This window comes from Chelonoidis abingdonii, chromosome 24 (assembly GCF_003597395.2).
Source record: "Chelonoidis abingdonii isolate Lonesome George chromosome 24, CheloAbing_2.0, whole genome shotgun sequence".
In the NCBI taxonomy this organism is placed as follows: domain Eukaryota; kingdom Metazoa; phylum Chordata; order Testudines; family Testudinidae; genus Chelonoidis; species Chelonoidis abingdonii.
In genome coordinates this window covers 17,768,616-17,791,119 of record NC_133792.1, presented here as the reverse complement: position 1 = coordinate 17,791,119, position 22,504 = coordinate 17,768,616, and the positions used below count along the sequence as shown (strand labels likewise).

The 22,504-nt window shown below is 45.9% G+C and overlaps 1 protein-coding gene across 5 annotated transcripts in view; it reads left to right on the top strand.

Moving 5' to 3' along the window:
* VAV2 (vav guanine nucleotide exchange factor 2) overlaps positions 1-13,414 on the top strand; it is a 291,963-nt gene extending 278,549 nt beyond the window's left edge. For 3 of the 5 annotated variants that reach the window (XM_075060419.1, XM_032767528.2, XM_032767527.2), the window contains 9 exons: positions 1,309-1,436; positions 1,694-1,768; positions 4,103-4,155; positions 5,916-6,032; positions 7,261-7,348; positions 7,452-7,575; positions 8,243-8,329; positions 10,753-10,907; positions 12,604-13,414. In XM_075060419.1, the coding sequence (XP_074916520.1) occupies positions 1,309-1,436; positions 1,694-1,768; positions 4,103-4,155; positions 5,916-6,032; positions 7,261-7,348; positions 7,452-7,575; positions 8,243-8,329; positions 10,753-10,907; positions 12,604-12,648 (872 nt within the window). In that variant the 3' untranslated portion in view covers positions 12,649-13,414. The remainder of the gene's footprint in view (positions 1-1,308; positions 1,437-1,693; positions 1,769-4,102; positions 4,156-5,915; positions 6,033-7,260; positions 7,349-7,451; positions 7,576-8,242; positions 8,330-10,752; positions 10,908-12,603) is intronic. The other 2 variants (XM_032767531.2, XM_075060420.1) reach the window with 1 other exon arrangement.
* Positions 13,415-22,504: the final 9,090 nt, after the last annotated feature.

Sequence of the window (22,504 nt, the reverse complement as noted above, 5' to 3'; positions counted from 1 at the left end):
CTTATATTAACAGGAAGGTGCCTTATACCAGTATAACTGCATCTACACTGAGGGGTGGTCGTGATGTTTGTTTTTTTTGTATTTTGCTGCTTTAACAGTACCAGTATAGGGCTGGTCTACACTGAAAAGTTACATTGGCAGAGCTACATCTCTCGGGGTGTGAAAAATCCACATCCGTGAGAGATGTAGTTAAGCCAACCTTCCTCCATTGTATACAGCACTAGGTTGATGGGAAGAATTCTTCCATCAGCCTAGCTACTGCTTCTCAGGGAGTTGGAATGACTACACTGATGGGAGAACCCCTCCCTTTGCTGTAGTAAGTGTCTACACTGAAGCATTGCTGTAGCATTTTAAGTGTGGGCGTAGCCATATTTAAAGCAGCAAAACTTCCATATATAGACAAGCCTTAAGAAGCCATGAGACTGGGGTAACCCTCATTCTGCTCACAGGCACGTGCCTTCACATTATGGCTGAGATTGAGGAGAATGATACTATGGTCTGAGCACCTGCTTAGGACTTGGAAGACCCAGGCTAAAGTCACTGCTCCACCACAGACTTTCTGTGTGGCCTTGGGCCAGTCACTTAGCCACCTCTCAGTTCACATGTCTCTCATGGGGACAACAGCACTGCCCAGTCTCCCTGGGATTGTGAAGATAAATACATTAAACACGGGGAGGTGCTCAGATACTTCGGCAGTGAGAGCTGTATAAGTGTGGTTGTTACAGGAAAGCCTGGACTGGGGGAAAAGTCCTTCTAATCCAAGCTGGCGACATGGACATTTTGAGCATGAGCATGCTGCTCTCATTAGCTGCGTGGTGGGAGTGAGGTAAAAGCAGCTGAAAAGAAGGGAGCTAAGATAAATATTGTCAGTTGAGTGTGGCAGGGGAGGAATATTTAACACATGATCATTCGCAGCACAGAATGTCAGTTCTAAATCCCATCAACAGTCAGTGGGAGCTGGGCACCTAACTCGTTGTCCCCTCAGAAATCCCAGTCTGTGTCACTCAGCTTGGGATGATTCGCGCGTGGCTTGTTGTTGCCCAACTAAAGCCTGCCTGAGATTTCACGGTTCCAAGGCAGGTGCCATCTTTGCAGCTGGGGTTCAGTTGGGCCCATCATTATCTGCCCCTAATGTTTTAGCTTGTCAGACACTCTCATGCTAGCCATGTAGCTTGAGCAAATCAAAACGCCATTCCATGAGCATGAATGAGCTATGCCAGCAAATCCTGACCGCTAGCGTTCTCTGGGTTAGTGGCTCACAAGATGGCCTTCTCGTAACAATAGGTTTTGTTTTCTTCCTCTTTCAAGGTCCTAAAATGGTGGCTGTTCAGAATTACCATGGCAACCCAGCTCACCCAGGAAAGCCAGTGTTAACATTTCAGACCGGGGACATAATAGAACTGCTCAGAGGGGACCCGGATTCGCAGTGGTGGGAAGTGAGTGAAGTTGTTCTTTGGAAATATTCAGAAGTTCTTACACAGAGGCTACTGGCTAGTCAAAAAGTTCTTTCTTATTTATTTTCCCCCTTTGCACTTTTATTCACTGGAGTTTGCCAGCTGTCGTCCAAATAAATTCTCTGAGGCATATTTTCAGCTCGTGTCAAGGAGTTCTCCGAACATGCGCAGTTCTCCGAAACTGGAGCAAAGAATCCAGTTTCTTTGGCACAGTGCTTGACGTTAATCTTTATTTACAGGGGAGGTTAATACAGACGAAGAAGTCTGGTTATTTTCCCAGTTCATCAGTGAAGCCCTGTCCTGTGGACACCAGGGTAAGTACATAAAAACAGACCTGAGCCCAACACCTCCAAGCTTGGGCATGTTCAGGTTTCGGGGAGTTAGTTTGGGGCCCATCTCCTAAAGCAAGACAACTTAAATCATGGGCTGTACACCAGCATGCAGCCGGAGTATCTCTGCTTGTTGGAGTCACTCTGGATATAACTGATGTAAGCCTCAATTGGGAACTGTCTTCCTTGCTGTCGGGATTTTGTTTGAGATGGGTGAATATTTATGCTCAAAATGGTGCCGGCTTGGATGGATGCCTTTCTCCAGAGCGTAGCTTCACACGCTGCCTTGCCTGGGACATCCAGCTATGCCTAGGAGAGACTGTAGCACCTCCTGAAGTGTGAGTTTTGCCTGCAGGCCTGGTCAGTCACGGAGGACTGAAGAATGTGTTAGGGGAGATTTCTGACCGAGGCTCAAGGTCAGGCAGGGACACTCAATGGAGTCTGCAAATTATTTCACTTATTTATCAGGCTAAAAGAATTACCTATGATGGTGCTTTGTACCTTCATAGTGGCCCGGTCTTGGAGACCTCTAATGTGTTGGGTGGTGTGTTAATGGGTAACCAAGTGAAGTCTCATCTATTAATTTAATTTTCCATTTTCTGCCAATTAACCAAAACTGAGCCAGTGCATTGAGCCATTTGCTAGCAGTTATGAAAGGACTGGAGGAGTGTAGATCATTGGCACTTACCCAGTAAGGGGAGCCTGGTATTCTTCAGTCCAGCCCTAAACCCTAAATTTGACCCCTACTGGGTTTCAGGGCTTGATCTTTCCATTAACTCCTGTGGGCTTTGGGACTCTTAGAGTAAATGAGTCTCCTGAGTAAGTGAATTCTCGACTCACGCTGCACAGCAATTGCAGGTGTCTCGTGCATGTTGTGCGCTCTCCTTAGTGTAACATGCACTTTGCTTCTCCCTTAGCACACTCTTTCCTCACTCCTATTGCAAGTCCCCGGCTCCTTGCCCTTGCACCTTTAACTTCTTCATTCCGTTCAACTGCATTTTAACAAGTGCTTTAGCACAAGGATGTGTGACAGCCAGGGACTAATTTTCGAACCTGGGCTTCTTTCCAAATCTGGGGTCTTCATTCACAAACCTCACCGCCCAACTCAGCCATGCTCATTCTCTGCACCCTTGCTGGCCCATTTTAGGGGAGTATGCCCAAGCCCCGTAAAACATATTACTTTACTAACGTATCTTTTGTACTGCAGTAAATGCATTCTTCCTATTCAGGCTTTACATATAACCCATGCAAATGCTCTTCTCACTTCCCCATTTAAACCCTGGCAATAGCCTTTAGTGTGCTTGGGTGATGTGCTTGGCCATGGTTTGACCCACATGCCAACTCCCTGACCTGCTGGCTTGTGGGGCTATTTGTATAATCTTTAGACCACAAGCCGTGCTGCCATGGGGCCAGTGTAGGTCAGGGATAACTTCCAGTGACTCATCTGCTCCCCTCCACCTTACCTTTGTGCTTGGACTAAGAAAAAGATTGTCCCAAAATGTTAACAGAAATAAAAACGGGTTGAGGATGTGGAGGGAAAGATGTTTTCAGCCAGTGGGCAACACAGTGTGGTTCAGTGGATAGGGCACTGCACTACCCTGGGAATCTAGAAGACCTGGGTTCTCTTCTTAGCATCACCCCTAGCTTGCTACGTGATCTTGGGCTAGTTTGCTTACCTCTATGGGCCCTGATTTCATCATCTGCAGCTTGGGGATAATGCTGACCCCGCACTGTCAGGTGCTTTGAGATTGCACTTCAGAGAAGCTAAGTGGTGGTTAGTTGTTAACAAGTTTTCAAAGCTTTGAATTACTCTTAGGCTATGTCTACACTTACGGGGGCGTGAATTGTATGTCCCCCTAGCATGGGTATAAATAGCAGTGTGGACGGCAAGCCCCTGCTTAGCTGAGTCGAACAAAGACATGCCAAGACCTTAGGGAAGGAACCCTGCAGGGTCTCTACCTGCCCAAGCAGTGCAGTGTCCCCCTGCTCGAACCTATCTCCCCTCTAGAAACGTTCCCTGTCTCGTATAGCACTGTGTGAATGCATCCTGCTTTTCACTGCAGCATGTAGCCACACGTAGGACCACAGACGGGTCAGATAAATCAAAATACCCAATACACTTGGCACAGCTGGTTTGTGTGTGCGTGCCAATGAGAAAATCTGTTGATTGTAACCCTCTTCCTCTGACTCCGAGGCCAATAACTCGTAAAATGCTTGGCACATAAAAACGCTCCCGTACAGAGGAGTGTATCCAAGATGATCTATAATCTAATTAGGATCTGCGCTCCAGAGTAATAAGCGCTGTTCTCTTTGCTGTAGCCTCCCATCGGCCGGCCTCCTTCGAGAGAAATAGACTACACAGCGTATCCTTGGTAAGTTGGTCATTAAATGAGACATTCTGATAGAAATGCTTTACTGCTGACATAAAGATACATTGGCTTTACCCTTTAATTCCATTACTTTGTCACAAATCCGCTATGGAATAAATTATGAATGCACTTTGGTAGCTCCCCTCAACCTCCCCTCTCCCCAACCCCCCTGTCCACTGTCGATGTACAGGAGCCCGTGCAACTTTCAGGCAAATAGGGCTAAAATGGCATAGTCAGTTGGTGCATTAGCATTTCACTTCCGAAGTCTTGAGCTTTAATGCCGACTTCAGAGCGTGATCCAACGCCAGCTGAAATCAATGGGACTCCTTTTACATAGACTGTAGTGGGCTTTGGGTCAGAGCACAGGTGGGAAATGCATTTGTTGAGCTCTTGCTACTTTGCCTGGGTTGGCAGGTCCCTGCTCAGGAGAAGGGTGTTGGATGTTGATGTCGGGCATGGGCAGATCTCTGCAGGAGAAGCTTTCCCTTCCCTCTAGTTCTGCCCATTGGTATCAGTGCTTTACTTAAGCCCAAGAAGTTTTTCATTGAAACCTGTGCACCTTGGGACTCATTCCCCGTCCAGGTGGCTTTCTAGGAACAGTATAAAAACAAAAGACTTCAAAAAAGGAAAGGGGCTGCACTCTGCACCATTACATCTTTTCTCTTAACTTGCAAAGCAGTTACTTGCCATGTAAGTTATCTCTGGTCACTGTTTTGCCTACTGATAAAGGGTTTGATCAGACCCCCTTTCTCTCTTACTCACCCATCCCGCTCCTGACCTTTACAAATGGATTTTTTTTGTTAAAACATATTTTTAAATATTAATATAAAATCTCCCATAAATTAAAATTACCTACATTCTGGATAACCTGGCAAATCAAGGAAGTCCCCTCATGAGTACTCATGCTTTGAACTCCACACCCATCCAGGATAGCGTCTTTTGTCCTACTTGACCGTAGTCAATGTCCTTACTACTGTACAGGTAACAGAGGAGATTGTCGAAGGATAGTTTGGTACCCAACTCCCATTGCAAGGTGGGCACCAAACTGGCCTTTGTAGCTTTGAAAATCTCCCCCTAGAAATCCCTGCCCCAAGGAGGCTCTGACCTAGAAGATGGCTAGCTCTGACTCCCGGAAGCAGGAGTCTGAAATGAGCTGGATTGATAGTCATTGGTTTCCTTTTAAGAAGACACTTGGAGGCTGAGGATTCAAAAGCTCTCACCATTGTCCCAGCTCAGCTCCCACCCCTGCCAAGTGCTGGGGACCCTGGGCTCCCAGTGACTATGATGGGAATTCAGTTCATTTGACACTTGCAGCAAGTGCCCCCAGGGTTGGACCGGACTGTATAGTCTTGTAGAAGACTTGCTGCTAGGACTTCCAGTTCTGTGCTGTGTCAGGGTGACATGGTATTTATGTGCCTGGTATCAGCAAGCAGGCTGATCGTCTTTGGAGCGTGTTACCATCCAGGATGTTCTGTGGGGAAGATCGAGCGATAACCAGTGACTGTAAAGTCCACATGAGCTCTTGGTTTAATGAGTGACTCATGGGCTCATGCAAAAGCCAGGAAAGGTAATTGATTGGTCCCTGTTACCTGCCAGTTAGGGAGCCGCACCAGTCAGGAGGGATGATTGTAGACTTTTTGACCCCGGCCCAACTCAAAACACAGTAGAAATCCTGTGTTACGAGACAGAGCCTTGTCAGCCAAACCTACAGTCAGTACTGGCTGCTCTGTGATCTCAGCACCAAACAGGGAGTGTTCCTTTAGGTTTGCAGGAAACATGGAGAGGCAACAGACAGACAACCTGCTGAAGTCACACGTCAGCGGGACGTACCTGATTCGAGAGAGACCAGCAGAGGCCGAGCGCTTTGCCATCAGTATTAAGTGAGTATAGCAATGGGTGCTTCTGTTAACGGAGCTCGGACAAGGTGGTAAAGTGACTGCTGGGTAACCAGTGCGAGGCATTGAGCTGATGTCACCTGGGTGTGAAATTGACCATGTTGGACCGATAAGCTTTACTTTCCTCTGGTTCTGCACTTGAGGAAAGCTTGTGATTTTAATGACAGCCTGATCACCTTAGACATCAGATAAGTTGTCTACGGAAGATGCTCCCTTTTCCCTTTCGGATTTGAAATGGCAAGTGCAGTGCAGTCCCACTGATCTACCTGGAGTCCTATGTTTTAAGACTCATTAGTACTGATGCCCCTTTGTAGGATATGAGAGTCTCGTTCTGGCTGGGTTTAGCTTCATAGAGGTTCCCTGTAAGGAACTACTGTGAAGTAAAAGAGCGCACACCGATGAAGTGCTGGTTAGAGATTGGTACTGGACTGTTTAAACATGAGGATTTCTGGCTTATTGAAGTATTGGCCTTTAAAGTAAAGGCGTCATTGATGGTTTTAGTATGCTGCTGTGTAACCATCTGGTTAATCCAGCATATTGTGAACATTCGGAATGGTTGGTAAGGCACCAGAGCGCTACATGCTCACTCTCATTTCATTATTTACACACAATGGAACAGCTTCAACAGGAGAGACTGAGAGACTGGCACTAGAATATCCTATAGCCCACTGGTTAGAGCATCTTCTGCAGGGAACAACACCCAATTTCAAATCCCTGTTTCCCATCAGGCAGAGGGGAGAACTGAACCTGGGTCACCCACATACCAGGTGAGTGCTCTAACCACTGGGCTAAAAATTATAAGGGAGGCAAAACTACCGCAATTTCCACCTCCTCTGGCCATTTTGTGAATGACGCTGGAAAACTTTTGCTGGGGCTGAAACTGTTTGGCAAATTCATGAATCATTCTGGGTCACTCAGCACTGCACTTTTTGGCAAATAAATTGTTTGTTCTAAACCCTGCACCCAGCCCCTCTGCTGAGTTCTGTTCCCAGCTCCGACACTGACTCCCTTGTCCACTTACCCCTTGTGCTTTCGATTCCCCATCTGGGATGGGGATAAGGCTGGTGCATCTGCCAGGGGGTTGAGCCAAGTGGGTGGTGGTGATAAAGCGTTGGTAGAAGGCAGAGTGCTACGTGCTAATATACGGCGGGACAGAAGCTGAAGCGTAAGGGTCAGGGTGTTTCTGAAGTGCCTGCTGCGATTGTTATCACAGGTTTAATGAGGAAGTCAAGCACATTAAGGTGGTGGAGAAAGACAACTGGATTCACATCACAGAAGCCAAAAAATTTGAAAGCCTTTTGGTATGTTTTTGAATTTGCTCTTCTCACTGTGCGCGTGACTTGCTTTTCTGGAGCCATGCTGAGCCCCATTGGTGATCACGTGTACTTGATGTGTTCTCGCTAGGAATTGGTCGAATACTACCAGACCCACTCACTGAAGGAGAGCTTTAAACAGCTGGATACAACGTTAAAATATCCATACAAATCCCGAGAACGTTCTACCTCCAGAACCTTCACTCGCTCCCCAGGTAAAACCCAGCATGCCTAGGACAGTGACTTATATCTACAACAGCCCAGATATTTCATGGACAGCCACCCCTCTGGTTCCCCTTTTAAGAAATACCTGTGTGACAGATGTAGGAGCCCTAGCTGGTCTCCAGCGAACAAAGGGGGTTCATAGGCCAGAAGGGACTGTCAGATCATTTAGTCTGACCTCTGGAAAGAAGTGTGCCCAGTATGGGACTTGAATCCATGATCCTGAGCATGAGTCTGAGCTAATCAAAAATGAATTTTGTTCGTGAACATTTTCATTTTGGTTAAAAAGGCATTTTACATCAAAACCGGAAATGTTCAACTGGTTCTGTCCATTTTTCTTCAATGGCAAGTTGCTCCCAATTTATTCCTCTTGCTCTGAACAAAGGCAAGAGAATTGGGTCCACTGACTTCAATGGACTCACTCCTGATTTACACCAGTGTAAGCAGGAGGAGAATCTGGCCCATTGGATTTTAACGGTGTGGATGTATCCTAAGTCCTCCCAGAGCTTTTCCTGCCTTAATTTAGCCACAGCTGAGGCTCCCGAACAAGAATGGCTGCATGCTTAGTGTTTTCTTTTTTGCAAGCTTCTACTGCACTGTGGATTTTTAATTTCCTTTTTAATTCTTGTTCTTCTGCCTCTGTTTCTAACCTCTTTGCAGCTTCCTGTGCTTCCTACAACTTTTCTTTCCTCAGTCCTCAGGGCCTCAACTTTTCTTCTCAGAATTCCTCCACTCCTTTCTGGTCAGGTATATAGCTCCTTCTGTGCTTGAGAAGAAAGCACCATCTACTGGCCATCTCTAGGGCAGCAGGGCCTCTGCCTCCTTTTTGACAGGACACAAACGGTATCAGCTTGAAAGCCATCCGCAGTGGGACCCTCCACCTGCCCCCTGCCATCCCTCCCCATCTATATAAAAAGTTCAGCTAAGGTATTGCCCCTCCTTGGGGGTGTCAGCTGGGGGCAGAATCTGCTAACCAGAAAAATGCAAGAAACCAAATAAGAAAACACAGTGAATTAAATAGTGAGAAAAGCGGTCGGGGGAGAAAAAAGAAATCTAAATCTAGTGCATTGGGATCTCATGATATACTTCAAGCTTGACCCGTTTTTCCTGTCTCTCTCGTAGATCAGAACATTGGCATCACACCATTTTAAAGACTGTTTTTTCCTTGCTACACTAATAGAACTTTCATTTCCAGTAGTTTTTGAGCTCTAATGTCTGAGCATGCTCAGTAGCGTCATAATTAGGGCAGCTGGGAGGAGCCTATGTTGTCAAAAAGTGATGGAATCCCCTATAAAATGTTGGAGCAATATTCAACTCCAACTTGCATCCGACAAGCATCTTCCTTCTCCTGTGGTACCAGCAACACCTTAAATGATCAGAAGTGAAAAAGGTGTTTAGAACCCAATCGCTTCTCGCTGTTTATGCCTTTTCACTTTTAGCATTTTCATCAGCCTGGACAGTGAAAATCACATCTTATTCTTGCTGGGCTTCGTTACATAATTTTAAAAGAAAGATTCCTTCCCCGGAGAGCTTTTCTGTGAAATCTGCATCCTGCAAGTGAATGAGATTGATACAAAAAATCAGCTCTGAGCATGCTTCTAGTGAAAGAGTTCAAAGCTTTCATCGTTCACACTCTGTTCTCCAGTCTGGCACCTTTACTAGGCCATATGAACCCTGCAGTAAATGTGTTTTCTGTATGTTCATTGTCTGTTACCATCTGCATCTCCTTACATCCTGCGCGCTGAAAACCTGGGCAAAGCTTCCTCCTCTAAACCCAGTTCAACCTCGGTTTGCAAAATATTTAAAATTTTAAATAGTTTTTTAACTGAAAAGTCCTTAAGACTAAAGGACAGTTCAGAGAAACAAACAGCAGGAGAAAAAACTTTTTTTCTAAACTTAAAAAACCACCCTTTCACCCCCTTGTTTGCCTGTGACTCTGAGAGCATGATCACTGCTATAACCATGTCCCTTCACATCATTTAAACCCCCTGACTCCCTCTGCCTGTATAACCTGCAGGACAATGTTGCAGAGAAGTCAGATGGTATATTTCGCATATTGCCTTTGCAACCTCTGTGCTAAAGGGGATAAACCCTTTCTTTCCTGGCCTGAAGCAACTGAGATCTGCACCATTTGCTACAATCTGGTTCTGTTCAATTCCTAATCCCGGGGAAGATGTTAATAATGGAATCCCCCTTGCATGTTGTAAACTGATGACCAGTTTCTGGTCCTTCTGAACTAAATATATAAGTACAGTTTCTAAAAAAGGATTAGCAATGTCTGTTAATAAGAATAGCATCTGCAGTTCTGCTGACATTGTGCTCTGGAGTGTGTGGTCTACAAACGGATTACAAGCTAGGATCAGAAAGAAATTCCCCATTGCTAGGATATTGTTGAAAAACTGTATCCCAAATAGGGGCCTTTTCACCAAAGCACCTATTTTGGCCGATGGCCTCTGTCAGAGAGAGGACCCCACCCTAGGTGGTCAGTCCTTATATTGCAATTTACAGGTTCCTTATCTCAGTGCCATTGAGAGACTTTGCCATTGTGGCTAATCCCAACAGCTGATAAAGAGGTAGTTTAAATATAAATTGCTTTGTGGAATCTCCCTTAAATGAGGTGGCCCATTAGATGTCAGAGCAGTGAAGCAACAACTGGAAGTGATGGGGATAACTTTGGAATAGATTTTTCTTGTTTCCTTTATTTTTTATAAAACAGTTGCTTCTATCCCACTTCCCCCTTTCCATAGAGATACCCCTTGGCCCAATCACCTGTAGCAACACACACACACACACACACACACACACACACACACACACACACACGACAGTCCCTTTCCTGGGTGTCCTTCAAAGTTTTAAATCCAGTGACTAGAGGGATGATGCAACTGATTGAGACTCATTATGAGACCAATGAGATGTTGAGAATGGAAAACCCAGCGCCTTGGAAACCATGCAATTCCAATTCATGCATAGCTGAAGGATTAAAATAGAGCCACCTTAATATCTAATTGACTATCTTAGTCCACAGAGCTGTTTTCTGCCCTGAGCTTGCAATGGAAATGAGGGCTCTGATAAAAACCCAGGTTGAACACAGTCTAGCTTTTCCCAGGCTTCAGATGATCTCACACTGCAGTGCAGGCCTCTAATTCCTTTTCCTTGTCCACCCGCAGTGGTCACGCCTCCGGCCATAGGGACAGCGGTGGCACGCTACAACTTCGCCGCACGGGACATGCGAGAGCTCTCTTTGCGAGAGGGCGACGTGGTGAAAATCTACAGCAGGATAGGCGGGGACCAGGGATGGTGGAAGGGAGAAACAAATGGAAGAGTAAGTGATGGAGAGATGAGGGTTCTTTTATATTTAAATAACACTACTTTGCCTTTTTAGAATAGTAGGTGTGTTCAGATGTGGACTCACTAAGAGTGCGGGTCAGAATTTTCCAAATTTCAATCTAGTTTTATTTAAAAAAAAAGAAACGAGAGGAGGGTGAGGGAAACATTGCCTTTTCCCTGTTTTCAGCCAGCTCTACTAATTAGTCCGCAGGAGGTGGAAGAGTAAGAATTAGCCCCATTTTACAGATGGGGAAAACTAAGACAGGGAAAGTGACTTGACAAAGGTGTTGAAATGAATAGGCGACAGCAGTGAGATTAGAACCCAGAACTTCCCAACTCCCAATTTTGTGCTTGTTCCTCCAGACCACACTGCCTTATGGTTTCAACTTGAGCCTTGTCTACACTGTCGGCAGCATGTCTTGTATGTACAGGTACACGCTGCAGTGAAAAGCAGGGTGCGTCCACACTGTGGTGTGTAGCTACGTGTGACAGCAAAAGGCTCTGGCCGGGGGGAGTTATCACTGCTGGAGCTGCTGAATGCCTTTCCCAGCTGCCTACCCCTGTCAAAGCCTTTCCCTGCTGCTGGAGCCTTTCCAGGCCTCTGGCCTTGGGGAGGGATTGGGACAGCACCCTTGTAAAAACAGCAGTATAGACCATGGGAGGCATAGCTTGGGCATGTAGAGAGCTGTGCAGGGTATTTCCCATAGGTTCTTGTGTGTCTCAACTCACTGTCTACCCTGCTATTTATACCTGTGCTGGGATATGTACTCTACACACCTTTAGTAAGAGAGAATTGTGTGCACCAGCTAAAGGTTGGACACATGGAAAAGACTTCAGGAAACCAGAGTTGCAGCTCTGCAGTTGGATTCCTGCCTGGGAAAGCAATGGACTTCTCCAGCTTGCTTCCCTTTACCATGCAATGTACCAGCATCCCATTCCTGCTTCTGATGGAGGTAGTCCTTGGCCAATGCTGTAAAATTATTCCTTTCAAAAGGACAGCACCTGGCAGTGACCTTTAAATGTAGAGCAGCACAGAGACCGGGAACAGCATCAGGGCCAGTCTCACAGGCACAGCAGGCATCTGGATCTGATCCACCTTGTGGCTTTATGCTGGGAACTGACACAAGAATGGCTCTGAAGGTCCATGGCTCAGAATCATAGACATTAGCAATTGTACTGGATACAAGTGATGGTGCCTGAGGACGCCCCCAGGGAGACTACTCCACAGTGTAATGATGCTGATCTGCAGTGCCTCCCGTCAGACTTTGTAGACACTACTGAGTTAATCCACAGAGCAGCCTTCTGTGGGGGAGATTTGTTGTTCCTTTTTAAGTAATGGGGAAGACTGAGGCACAGTGGGTAAATGACTTGGCCCAGATCATACAGACAGAATCAGTAGCATAGTCAGGACTAGAACCTAGCCTAACTCTGTTCCGTGTTCACATTATTGGACCATGCTGGAGAACCAAGTGCTCTTCCACCCAGACTAAAGTCTCAATCTTCCATAGCTGGGAGCAAGACATTGTATATGTGTCAGCTCTATGGATATAGGACCAGACTTCTGGGGCAACATAAATGGTGGGATGATGGAGCCCGTTCTACGAGGAAAATGTCTTTCTGCTCAGTTTGGGTGGGTCTTTTTGCATATCCATGCCCAAAGGGTTCTGCTCATCTTTCCTTTTCTGCTGCAGATTGGTTGGTTTCCTTCAACCTACGTGGAGGAGGAGGGAGTATAACGAGGACTGGATCTCTTGCAGGCATTGCCGAGCGTCCAGGAAAAGCCACTGCAGAGTGTGCACAGTGGTCCCAACGCCCAGGGCTCTGAGTGAAACGCAATCAGAAATCCTCCAGTATTAACAAGTCTATTGTGAATTGTTTACAATCAATCCTCTGTAAAGTGTGTGTGCGCGTCAGGGGGTGCCACTGGCTCTCAATCCTGGGTTGTGTTACTTGTGTTTAAGAGAGGGTGTCTATAAGGTAACAGTTGTCTGTAACAGCAGCAGGAGGGTCCTGGGAAGATCATGCTCAACAGCCTTGCCTGAGCAAGGATAACTCAGCACAGCTCTGCTCAGACACTTCATCCAAACCCATTTCACAGAGGGTGTTTCAAAGGCCATCCTGGGGCTCATGGTCGGCAGCAACCAAAGTTTCACTCTGACTGAAGGTGGAGGGAGCGTTTCAGATTTCTACTGAGAAGGAGCAAGCCAGCCCCAAAGTATCAGAAGAGGCGACCTCACCCCACCCTGCGCTCTCCCCCTGCTGCTTGAATGGACCCCTCTGGATAACAATTTTTCTTGTCAAGTCGGTGTGTTTGACGGCAGAGCCCAACTCTGCTGCCCCCCGCACCCGAGGTGATTTGGGGAGCAGAGCAGAGGCATGGTGAGGAGGCGTCTATCTGTGAGCTTTGTAAGATACCCATTGTAAACTAGGAATGAGTTTTTGAAAAGAGAGAGAGACAGACAGACAGGCGTGAAGTCAAACTGGATACAGCCACCCCCAGACATCATGCAACGTGAGTCTGTTCTCTCGGACTAACTTTGGTCCCACTAGATTCACCCAGGGCAGAAGGGACAGCACCGTCTGTATCAGCATGTCTGGCGGTGTTCGGGGGCTGCGGAATGTGCCCTCCCTGGGAAGAGTATTTGGAAGCTATTGATGTGCTGGGTGGCACATACGGTAATAGCTCCAGATGTGCATCATCTGCTCCAGCATGTGCACCATTCACAGTATGCTTGTCCTGTGCCTAACAAGAATACAGAAGCCCCTGCCAGATTAATGGCCTGTTCCTGTAGCCATTATACGCATCTGCCTCATTGACCTCCAATGGGGCTTACTCACCTGACTAAGGACTGCAGGCTGAATCCCTCATTATCCAAAAATAGAAAGAGTCTCTTTGCCCCATCCACCAGCACCATGAGGTTACTCCCCAAGTCTTTCCACCTGTTTTTCCCCCTCCCGTCACCCCTGCAGCCAATAAGGAAAAATTCTGTGTTGCCCCCTCACTGTGTCTTTTTCATCATTGCACTGCTCTGAATAATGTACTCCTGGGTCTCTCGCTTTCCAAGTTATGTCCATTTTATGGGATAGGCAGAACTGTCCAGTGGAATCAATTTCACATGACCTCTGCCAGGTGCTGCCCTTTGCTCACCAGCAAAGTGCATTATTTAAAACAAACATGATGCATCCCCGACAAGGAACAACTCCCACTTCCCGCACTGCCAAGCCCAAGAAATTCTCCTCCTGTTGCTTTAAATGAGGCTTGGTCTGCGCTATAGAGTTAGGTCGACCTAAGGCAGCTTACGTCCGCCTAATTGTGTCAGTGTACACACTACAGCCTTGCTCCCGCCGATGTAAGTGCCCTACTATACTAACATCATAACTCCACCTCCATCAGAGAGGCATAGGGCTTATGTGGGTATAGTTAGGGTGACGCAGTGTCTGTGTAGACACTGCATTACTTATGCTGACTGTTGGCTGTCATTCTTGTCAAATTCACGGCTCCAGCTGGGCAGCCAGGCTCCCAGCGGGGAGCTGCATGTGGAGCCGAGATCTCGGGCTTCCAGCCCCCCCACTCACTCCATCACTGCCCCTCTTAAGTCGGTGGAAGTGCTCCTGGTGAGGACGCACACCATCGACAGAAGAAGAGTAGTGTGGACATGAACCACTGCAGTTGTAAGTTGACCTAAGATACTAGTGTAGACATGCCCTCAGTGCACTTTTGGATCCGTTGCTCCCATCTCACATTTTTCTGCATCTCGACAGCTTTGAGACTTTGCTACTGGGCTTTGGGCCAGATTCTGCTCTCGTTTGCACTGATGTAAATCCAGAGGAACTCTAGATTTGCACTGGCGTAATGGACACCAACCGAAGTGATCACGGCTGCTCGCCTTTAGAGGAGAGCTGCAGCCACACATCTTACAATGGACGAATAAAGAAATGCTATCTAGCCATTCTGCAAATACTCCAGGTATAATCTGTGGAATTATAGCCAAATTGTTGCAGCCAGATTGGGATACTAAAGCCAAAAGGAGAATTCTGTGCACTGAATGAAAAGGAAAACAAACGACCTTTGAAGGTAAATTGCTGTTTAGTGACCAAGCACAAGCTGAATGATTTTGCTGCTTGTTTTGATGTATGTTTTCCTGTGGTCTGTCTCAATCAGTGTGAACTGCCTGTTTGTTCGTTCTTCCTTGTGCCAAAGCCGCCAGTGAAACATTCACGTTGCACCATATTGATTAGAAAATATTTTAGTTTAAGCGAAGATTAACTAACCCGATGCCTGCTGCTCAAATGCCAGAGTCTAAACATACCTGTGGTCAGGTTATAGGGGATTGCAATTTGCACAGAGTCCAGGGGCGGTTCCTCTTACCATTTTGTCCTGCAGAGTGATGGCAAGAACAGAGCAGTCAGACGTCTTGTGGTTTTGTTAAAGGCTATTGTCCGGTGCTAACCTATCTCAGGTCAGTCTTCTTGATTGTCCACAACCTCTGTACCTTTTGACTTTTGTCATCTCAGCCTGCCAGTATTGAAAGGAAATGAGGCAGAGCTTTGGAGAAGGAAGCCAAAAGGAGGCTGAGGGTTTGTGTACATGGGGACACTCTCAGGAAAATTAATCTGAATTAATTTTTAAATTGGATTACATAAACTGCATTAAATCCTTTTGTGGATGCTCTTATTCAGAAGTAAAGTGGCCTTAATTCAGATCAGTTGACTTGACTTTGGAAATTAAGTTTGAATTCAGCTAAGGACACTTTAATTCTAAATGATTGTCCACACAGGTCTTAATGCAGTTTAATTAATCCACTATGAATTCACACCCTTAGTTAGTTCAGATTAATTTTCCTGAGTGTCACCATGTACACAAGCCATATGGGGAGTTGCAGGCTTAGCACCCACTGAAAGGGAATTGGGAGTTGGGCACCCACATCCATTAAGCTCCTTTGAGAATCCCAGCCTACAGGCCGAGCTTCTCAAGGCTCACTGGTGATTTTGGTTGCCCAGCTTGAGATGACTTCAAGGGGCCTGATTTCCAAAAACTGCTAAGTATCTGCTCTCTGTGGGAAAAAAAGTCTTTAAGATGTTGCAAGTTAGGCACCCAAAAATCACTAGTCATTTTTGAAAATGTAGACCAAAGGACCTGATTCAACCTTCAGTAGCATCTGAGGGCAGAATTTGGGTCCAGAAGACCCAACAAAAAATGGATAAAGAGAAGAAAATTCAAGATAAGAACGGCCATGCTGGGTCAGACCAAAGGTCCATCTAGGCCAGTATCCCATCTTCTGATAGTGGCCAGTGCCAGGTGCTCCAGAGAGTATGAGCAACACAGGTAATCATCAAGTGATCCATCCCCTATCACCTATTCCCAGCTTCTGGCAGACAGAGGCTAGCAACACCATCCCTGCCCATCCTAGCTAGTATCCATTGATGGACCAATCCTCCATGAACTTTACCTAGTTCTTTCTTGAACCCTGTTATAGTCTTGACCTTCACAACATCGCCTGGCAAAGAGTTTCACAGTTTGACTGTGTGTTGTGAGAAAAAATACTTCCTTTTGTTTGTTTTATACCTGCTGCCTATTAATTTCATTTGGTGACCCTAGTTCTTGTGTTATGAGAAGGAGTAAACAACACTCCCTTATTTACTTTCTCCACACCAGCCATGATTTTATAGACCTCTATCATATCCCCCCTTAGTCGTCTCTTCTCCAAGCTGAGAAGTCCCAGTCTTATTAATCTCTCCTCATATGGAAAGATGGTTTCATTTATGCCTCAGACATTTCTTAAGCCTTAGCTGAATCTGTTGTTTAAAATTTCTGTTAAAAAAACGTTGTTATGTTGTGAGGGTCTGTGGACAGTGAACCCCTATAAAAAAGCATGGACCCCATATCACTGGAGCCTTATTCATTCTCTCATGTAGCATGTATAGTTATCTTTGCCTGTTACCAAACCACATAATAGATACTGTACAGTCTCTGCACGTAATCAGGAATGGCTCCCCCTCCTCACTCTCAGCAAAAATGAATCGTTCCTCAGAAAATCTCCATCTCTCTCTCTCTCTCTCGTTTACTGTTGTAAGAAACTTGTTACAAAAGATTCTTCTTGTTTGTAATTAATTATTCAGCCAATTGCCACGCTATATATCTGTGAATAAGAGGGGAAAATGTTTTTTATGATGGCGAGAAAAATGTATATATATTTTAGTTCATCGCAAAACATTCAAAATTGTAACAGGATATGTTGGAAAATATGTAAACTCCTTGATTTTTTTTTCCTTTGCACTGCACTAATTGAGATCAAAGGGGCGGGTGGAGGGAATGTAAGATAAAAAGTTTGTTTATGGAATAGTTTCTAGCTCAGAATTTGGAAATTATTTGGAGTAGCTTGTAATGCTGGAATAGAAGCTTTAGATGCGACTTAGAAATCCTTCTTGCATGAAGTTTTCCAGATCTTTTTCAGTTACAGTACATCAAAGTAAATCCTACAACAAAAACAAAGTGTAATTTTACTGATAGATTATTTTCCCCCCAACCATGGTTTTTACTGCAAATAAACCTACATTCTTTTCTGCATAAGAGGGTTGGTTTCATGTTGGACTTCTTGTTTCAAAACATTTGCTTTGAGAAGATAGGTTTTGCCAGACTGGATCTGACCCCTGGCCCATCTGCTCCAGTTTCCTTTCTCCAACAGTGGCCAGCACCAGCTGCTGCAGAAGATGCAAGAACCCTGCTCCAGCCAGCTATGAGATAATCTGCCCAGAGAGAAGTTTATTCCTGACCTACTAATTTGAGGTTGGCTGCTTATACCCTGGAACATGAGTTCATAGTCCTTCCTAAACCGTTTTTTTTTTTTTAAATCCTTACTATTACAGGTTGAATACTCATGTTTTCCAATGAAACAACCAATCCTTTTTAAAGCCTGCTATGCTTTGTACAGTGCAGCTTTTTCTTCTTGCCCAGCCATCAGCTGTTTCCATTTTCTGGGCAAATTAAAAATACTGGCACATTGATAGTACAATAACTTAGAATTTTTGCAACGTTGAGACTTTGCTAAGCAGTTGGTTGCTTAGGCCAAGATCCCTGCATTTTTTGCCTCGATGGGCTTTTATGTACAGAGTTAAGATACAGGTTTATGTGAGATGAGTCACAATTCTGCATCATCTTCAGTTACTACAGAAAGTCATATACTGAATCCAACAGCATTCTCTGTCAGTGTAAAAATCGTAAAGCCACGTAAAAGCTATGCCAGAGGCTTTTTTCCAGGATGGGCCTGTTTCCCCAGAGAAGGGGGACCCAAAATTTCACTATGAAGTGTCATATAATTGAATTAATAATAAAATATTTATTAAATGGGTCTGTCCCATAGTATCCCTGCTGCTTTTCCCTATTCTCTTTGACGCTTCAGCAATAGCCTTTAACTGTCCTCCCACATTAGCTGAGAGAACTTGCTAGTGGCAGCAGAATGTATGTTGGTGACATTTCGCTTTCTTTCTCAGCAAAGTTTCGGAGCTGATTCAGAAAGTTGCTTCTCAATAGCGGTCGAGGTTGCTTTAAACGTGACTCCTCTGGGGATAGTTCCAGCAGCCCTAGCCACACCATCTCCCCAGCCATTGTCACCCTTTTTTATGGGCAGTACTGGACATCTGTGAACCTTTCCGCAGAGTTTCTGTCATCTGGGGCCTTGACCCTTTCATTCTGCCATCAGAGTGTGCCATAACCCTGAGCAGAATCTAGTCTCCCATCAACGCTGTTGTTGTAGATCAGGAGTCGGCAACCTTTCAGAATTGGTGTGCCAAGTCTTCATTTATTCACTCTGATTTAAGGTTTCGGGTGCCAGTAATACATTTTAACGTTTTTAGAAGATCTCTTTCTATAAGCCTATAATACATAACTAAACTATTGTATGTAAAGTAAATAAGGTTTTTAAAATGTTTAAGAAGCTTCATTTAAAATTAAATTAAAATGCAGAGCCCTCTGGACTGGTGGCCAGGACCCGGGCAGTGTGAGTGCCACTGAAAATCAGCTTGCGTGCTGCCTTCGGCACCCGTGCCATAGGTTGCCTACCCCTGCTGTAGATGGACAATCAAGGCCAGACACGCAATGCCCTGGGAGAGGCAGAGAATCGGTGCCTGCCCCATCGCTTGATAAGCGGAAGCTAACCCCATGGCTCGCTGCTGAGAACTCTGGGTCCTTGCCAGATCCTCAAACTTACTAGTGGAATTCTTCACCGGCACCAGATCCAGGCCATGGAGCTTGCTGCTGGGAGGAGTAAGAATTGTTACTAAGCTCACTGCATACACGGGTCAATGCAAAACCTACCTCTCCACCCAGCCTTTCCCACAAGGGACTCTTGTTCTTCTGGCACCAATCCCCTTGCACCCCAAGGTGGCTGCTCAGTGGCAGGGAAGAAAGAGAGAGAATCCTTCAGCTCCTGGGAAGCATTCTGAGATGCGAGTGCTGTGCAGAGGCTGACTGGAATGGCTCCGTTTGAGAGCATGGCCAGGGGGGTAAATGGAAGAGGCTGGCTAGCCATGCTTTTAGTGCCACGGGTCAGCATCACTGGGCTTCTCAGGAAAGTGAGTTTCAGATTGCGATTTGAATAGAGAGAAGGGCAGAAATCTGATTTGCTGGGCGTTTCAAGCATATCGGAGGAAGCATGAAGCCAAGGGGAACAATAGTAGCTTTACGCACACCTTGATCAGTGCAGAGGCAAATAACAGTAACCCTTGGAGGGACACCACCTGGGTATAAGTAGACACATGCTGGAAGCTCCTTTCTTGAAATGGGAACTGCTGACACTTCTGATTTATGAACTCAGCTAAAAGGAGCCCTAGCTGCTGGAAGTGCTGCCCCTTATAATAAGCAAACAGATGCAGCTGGTTATGTCTCTGCTGTCCCTTTAATCAGCCTGTGATCAACAGATACCGGGTCCCATGTGGAGACAGAGTCTGCAGCAAAGTTGTCACAGCAGCCAGCTGGGCTACACCAGCACCACCACAGCTGCTGACTAAGCATGTCCCTGCCTTCTTTGCTATGCCTCCGACCCGCCCTCCACTACCTCTCTGAGCCAGTCAGAGGCCAGCATGCAGCCGCCTCCCCTCTCCTCTGAAAGTCTTGGCAGGCAAGTCTCAAATGCACAGTGTACACAGACGAGCAACACAGGCCGACCATAAGTGCAAGCAGAACCATTATTGCCTCTGAACAGCTCAGTAGTACGAGGCCCTGGAAATCTTTGCAACATCACTGCATTGTAGGCTTCCCCCAAATGAGACATCTGGAGTTGCGTACTGAGCCTATCGCTCCTACTGCACTATAGCTCTTAACCAGAGATCTTAAAGCACAATATAATGGTGGCTATCACGATCCCCATTTTAGAGATGGGGAAAACTGAGGCACAGAGTAGGCCTGTGACTTGCCCAAGGCCTGGACTGCAGAACCCAAGTCTCCTGACTCTCATTCCCATGTCCTTCACAGGGGAGACTTAATTGAGATATGCGCCCATGCAGTGGCACCTTCCTAAAATGCTTAATATCAGGCTGGCACCATGCACAGGGACGAAGAGGCAGGAGTCACGTGCAGTCTCGATGCCAAGTTCTGACGGCGATAAAATTGCTGTATGTTTCCAGCTTCATGCACCTTGTTCATTGTGAGCAGCAATTTTGCAACATGATTGACTGATTCATTTGTGCATTAGCCACATGGTGTTACATGACCAAGAAAACTCCAGACGGTTCTCAGAAAATATTTCACTCCTCCATCTGCACTGCATTTCCAGCGCTCATTACAAGAACATAATCTGTGTGGAATGTGGGGACCGGACTGGCTTAGATCCTGCCTAGAATATCCGCTATTGCAACCGTTCTCAACCAGAGGCCTAGGGGCCACAAGCAGGTTTCCGGGGGTCCGTCAAGCAGGGCCAGTGTTAGACTCACTGGGGCCCAGGGCAGAAAGCCAAAGCCTCGCCGCCTGGGGCTGAAGCCCAGGGCCCAGACCCCTGCCACTTGGCGCTGAAGATGAGCAACGTAGCTTTTTGGGAGCCCCAGTTATTGTGGCACAGGTGGGCGGTGGAGTTTTTATAGCATGTTGGGGCGGCCTCAGAAAGAAAAAGGTTGAGAACCCCTGCTCTATTGCTCCTGTTAGTGTGACTTCCCTCCTGGTAACAATGGTGAGCAAACAATGTAGTCAAGGCACCATTAGAGACAGGCCTTTTAACAACTGGCTCCTAGATCTGCTTTGAATTTGATGTTCAAATAAGCTGTTGTAATATGCCCTAGGTCAGTGGTTCTCAGCCGGGGTAGACGTACCCCCGGGGGTACGCAGTGGCCTTCCAGGTGGGTACATCAACTCATCTAGATATTTGCCTAGTTTTACAACAGGCGACATAAAAAGTCGAAGTCAGTACAAACTAAAATGTCATCCAGACCATGACTTGTTTATACTGCTCCCTATACAATACACTGCAATGTAAGTACAATATTTATATTCCAGTTGGTTTATTTTATAATTCTATGGTAAAAAGGAGAAAGTCAGCAATGGGTCAGTAATAACATGCTGTGACACTTTTGTATTTTTATGTTTGATTGTGTAAGCAAGTAGATTTTAAGGGAGGTGAAACTTGGGGGTACGCAAGACAAATCAGACTCCTGGAAGGGGGTACAGTAGTCTGGAAAGATTGAACACCAAGTTGTATTGTCTCTAAGGGTATGTCTTCACTACCCGTTGGATCGGCGGGCAGCGATCGATCCAGCAGAAATCGATTTATTGCATCTAGACTAGACCCTATATATCAACCCCCGAGCGCTTTCCCGTCGACTGCTGTACTCTGCCGCCGCGAGAGGCGCAAGCAAAGATGACAGGGGAGCAGCAGCAGTCGACTTACTGCAGTGAAGACACCAGCAACTTCAGCTACGTTATTCATGTAGCTGAAGTTGCATAACTTTGATCGATTCCCCTGCCCAGGGTACACCAGGGCTAACATGAGATCACTTCTAAACCCAACCTCTAACGGATAAGCTGGGTATATGCTAATTGCAAATATAGTCAGTCCCAGGATAGTAGGGAGGCAGTCTAATGTCTCTCTAATTACATATAGGACAATTCTGCCCTGAGCTTTTCCTGTGTCAAACGAAAACAACCCATTGCAAGCAGGAGCAAAAAGCGTGACGCAGGAGTCTCACTTAATAGCATCCTTTGTCCTGCTGATTGGTGTTTTAATCAGAATGTCTTGTTCTTTTCTAGGCTACCCCAACCCGCTTACAATGTCTTCATATTCCGCCCAAAGGGACCCAATCTCATGTGGGAACTCTAGGCACTACTGTAATAGAAATAATCATCTTTCTGGTGGAGGAGAATGTTCTAAATAAAATATTTAAAAAACAAAAAAGTTTGGAATCCAAACCCGAGCTTTGAATAATGCAGTCCAGGCTCACTTCCAATTAAAGCTCCAGTCCAGGTTTGATTTTACTCTGCTGACATTTTAAGGGCATGAGGATAATTTAACAGCAGGAAAATTGGGTTGAATGTTCAGATGTTCCGCTTATTTACTGGATTCTCTTTCTGCCATAATAGATGGCATGCAGCTGAAATAGCTCTGGCCA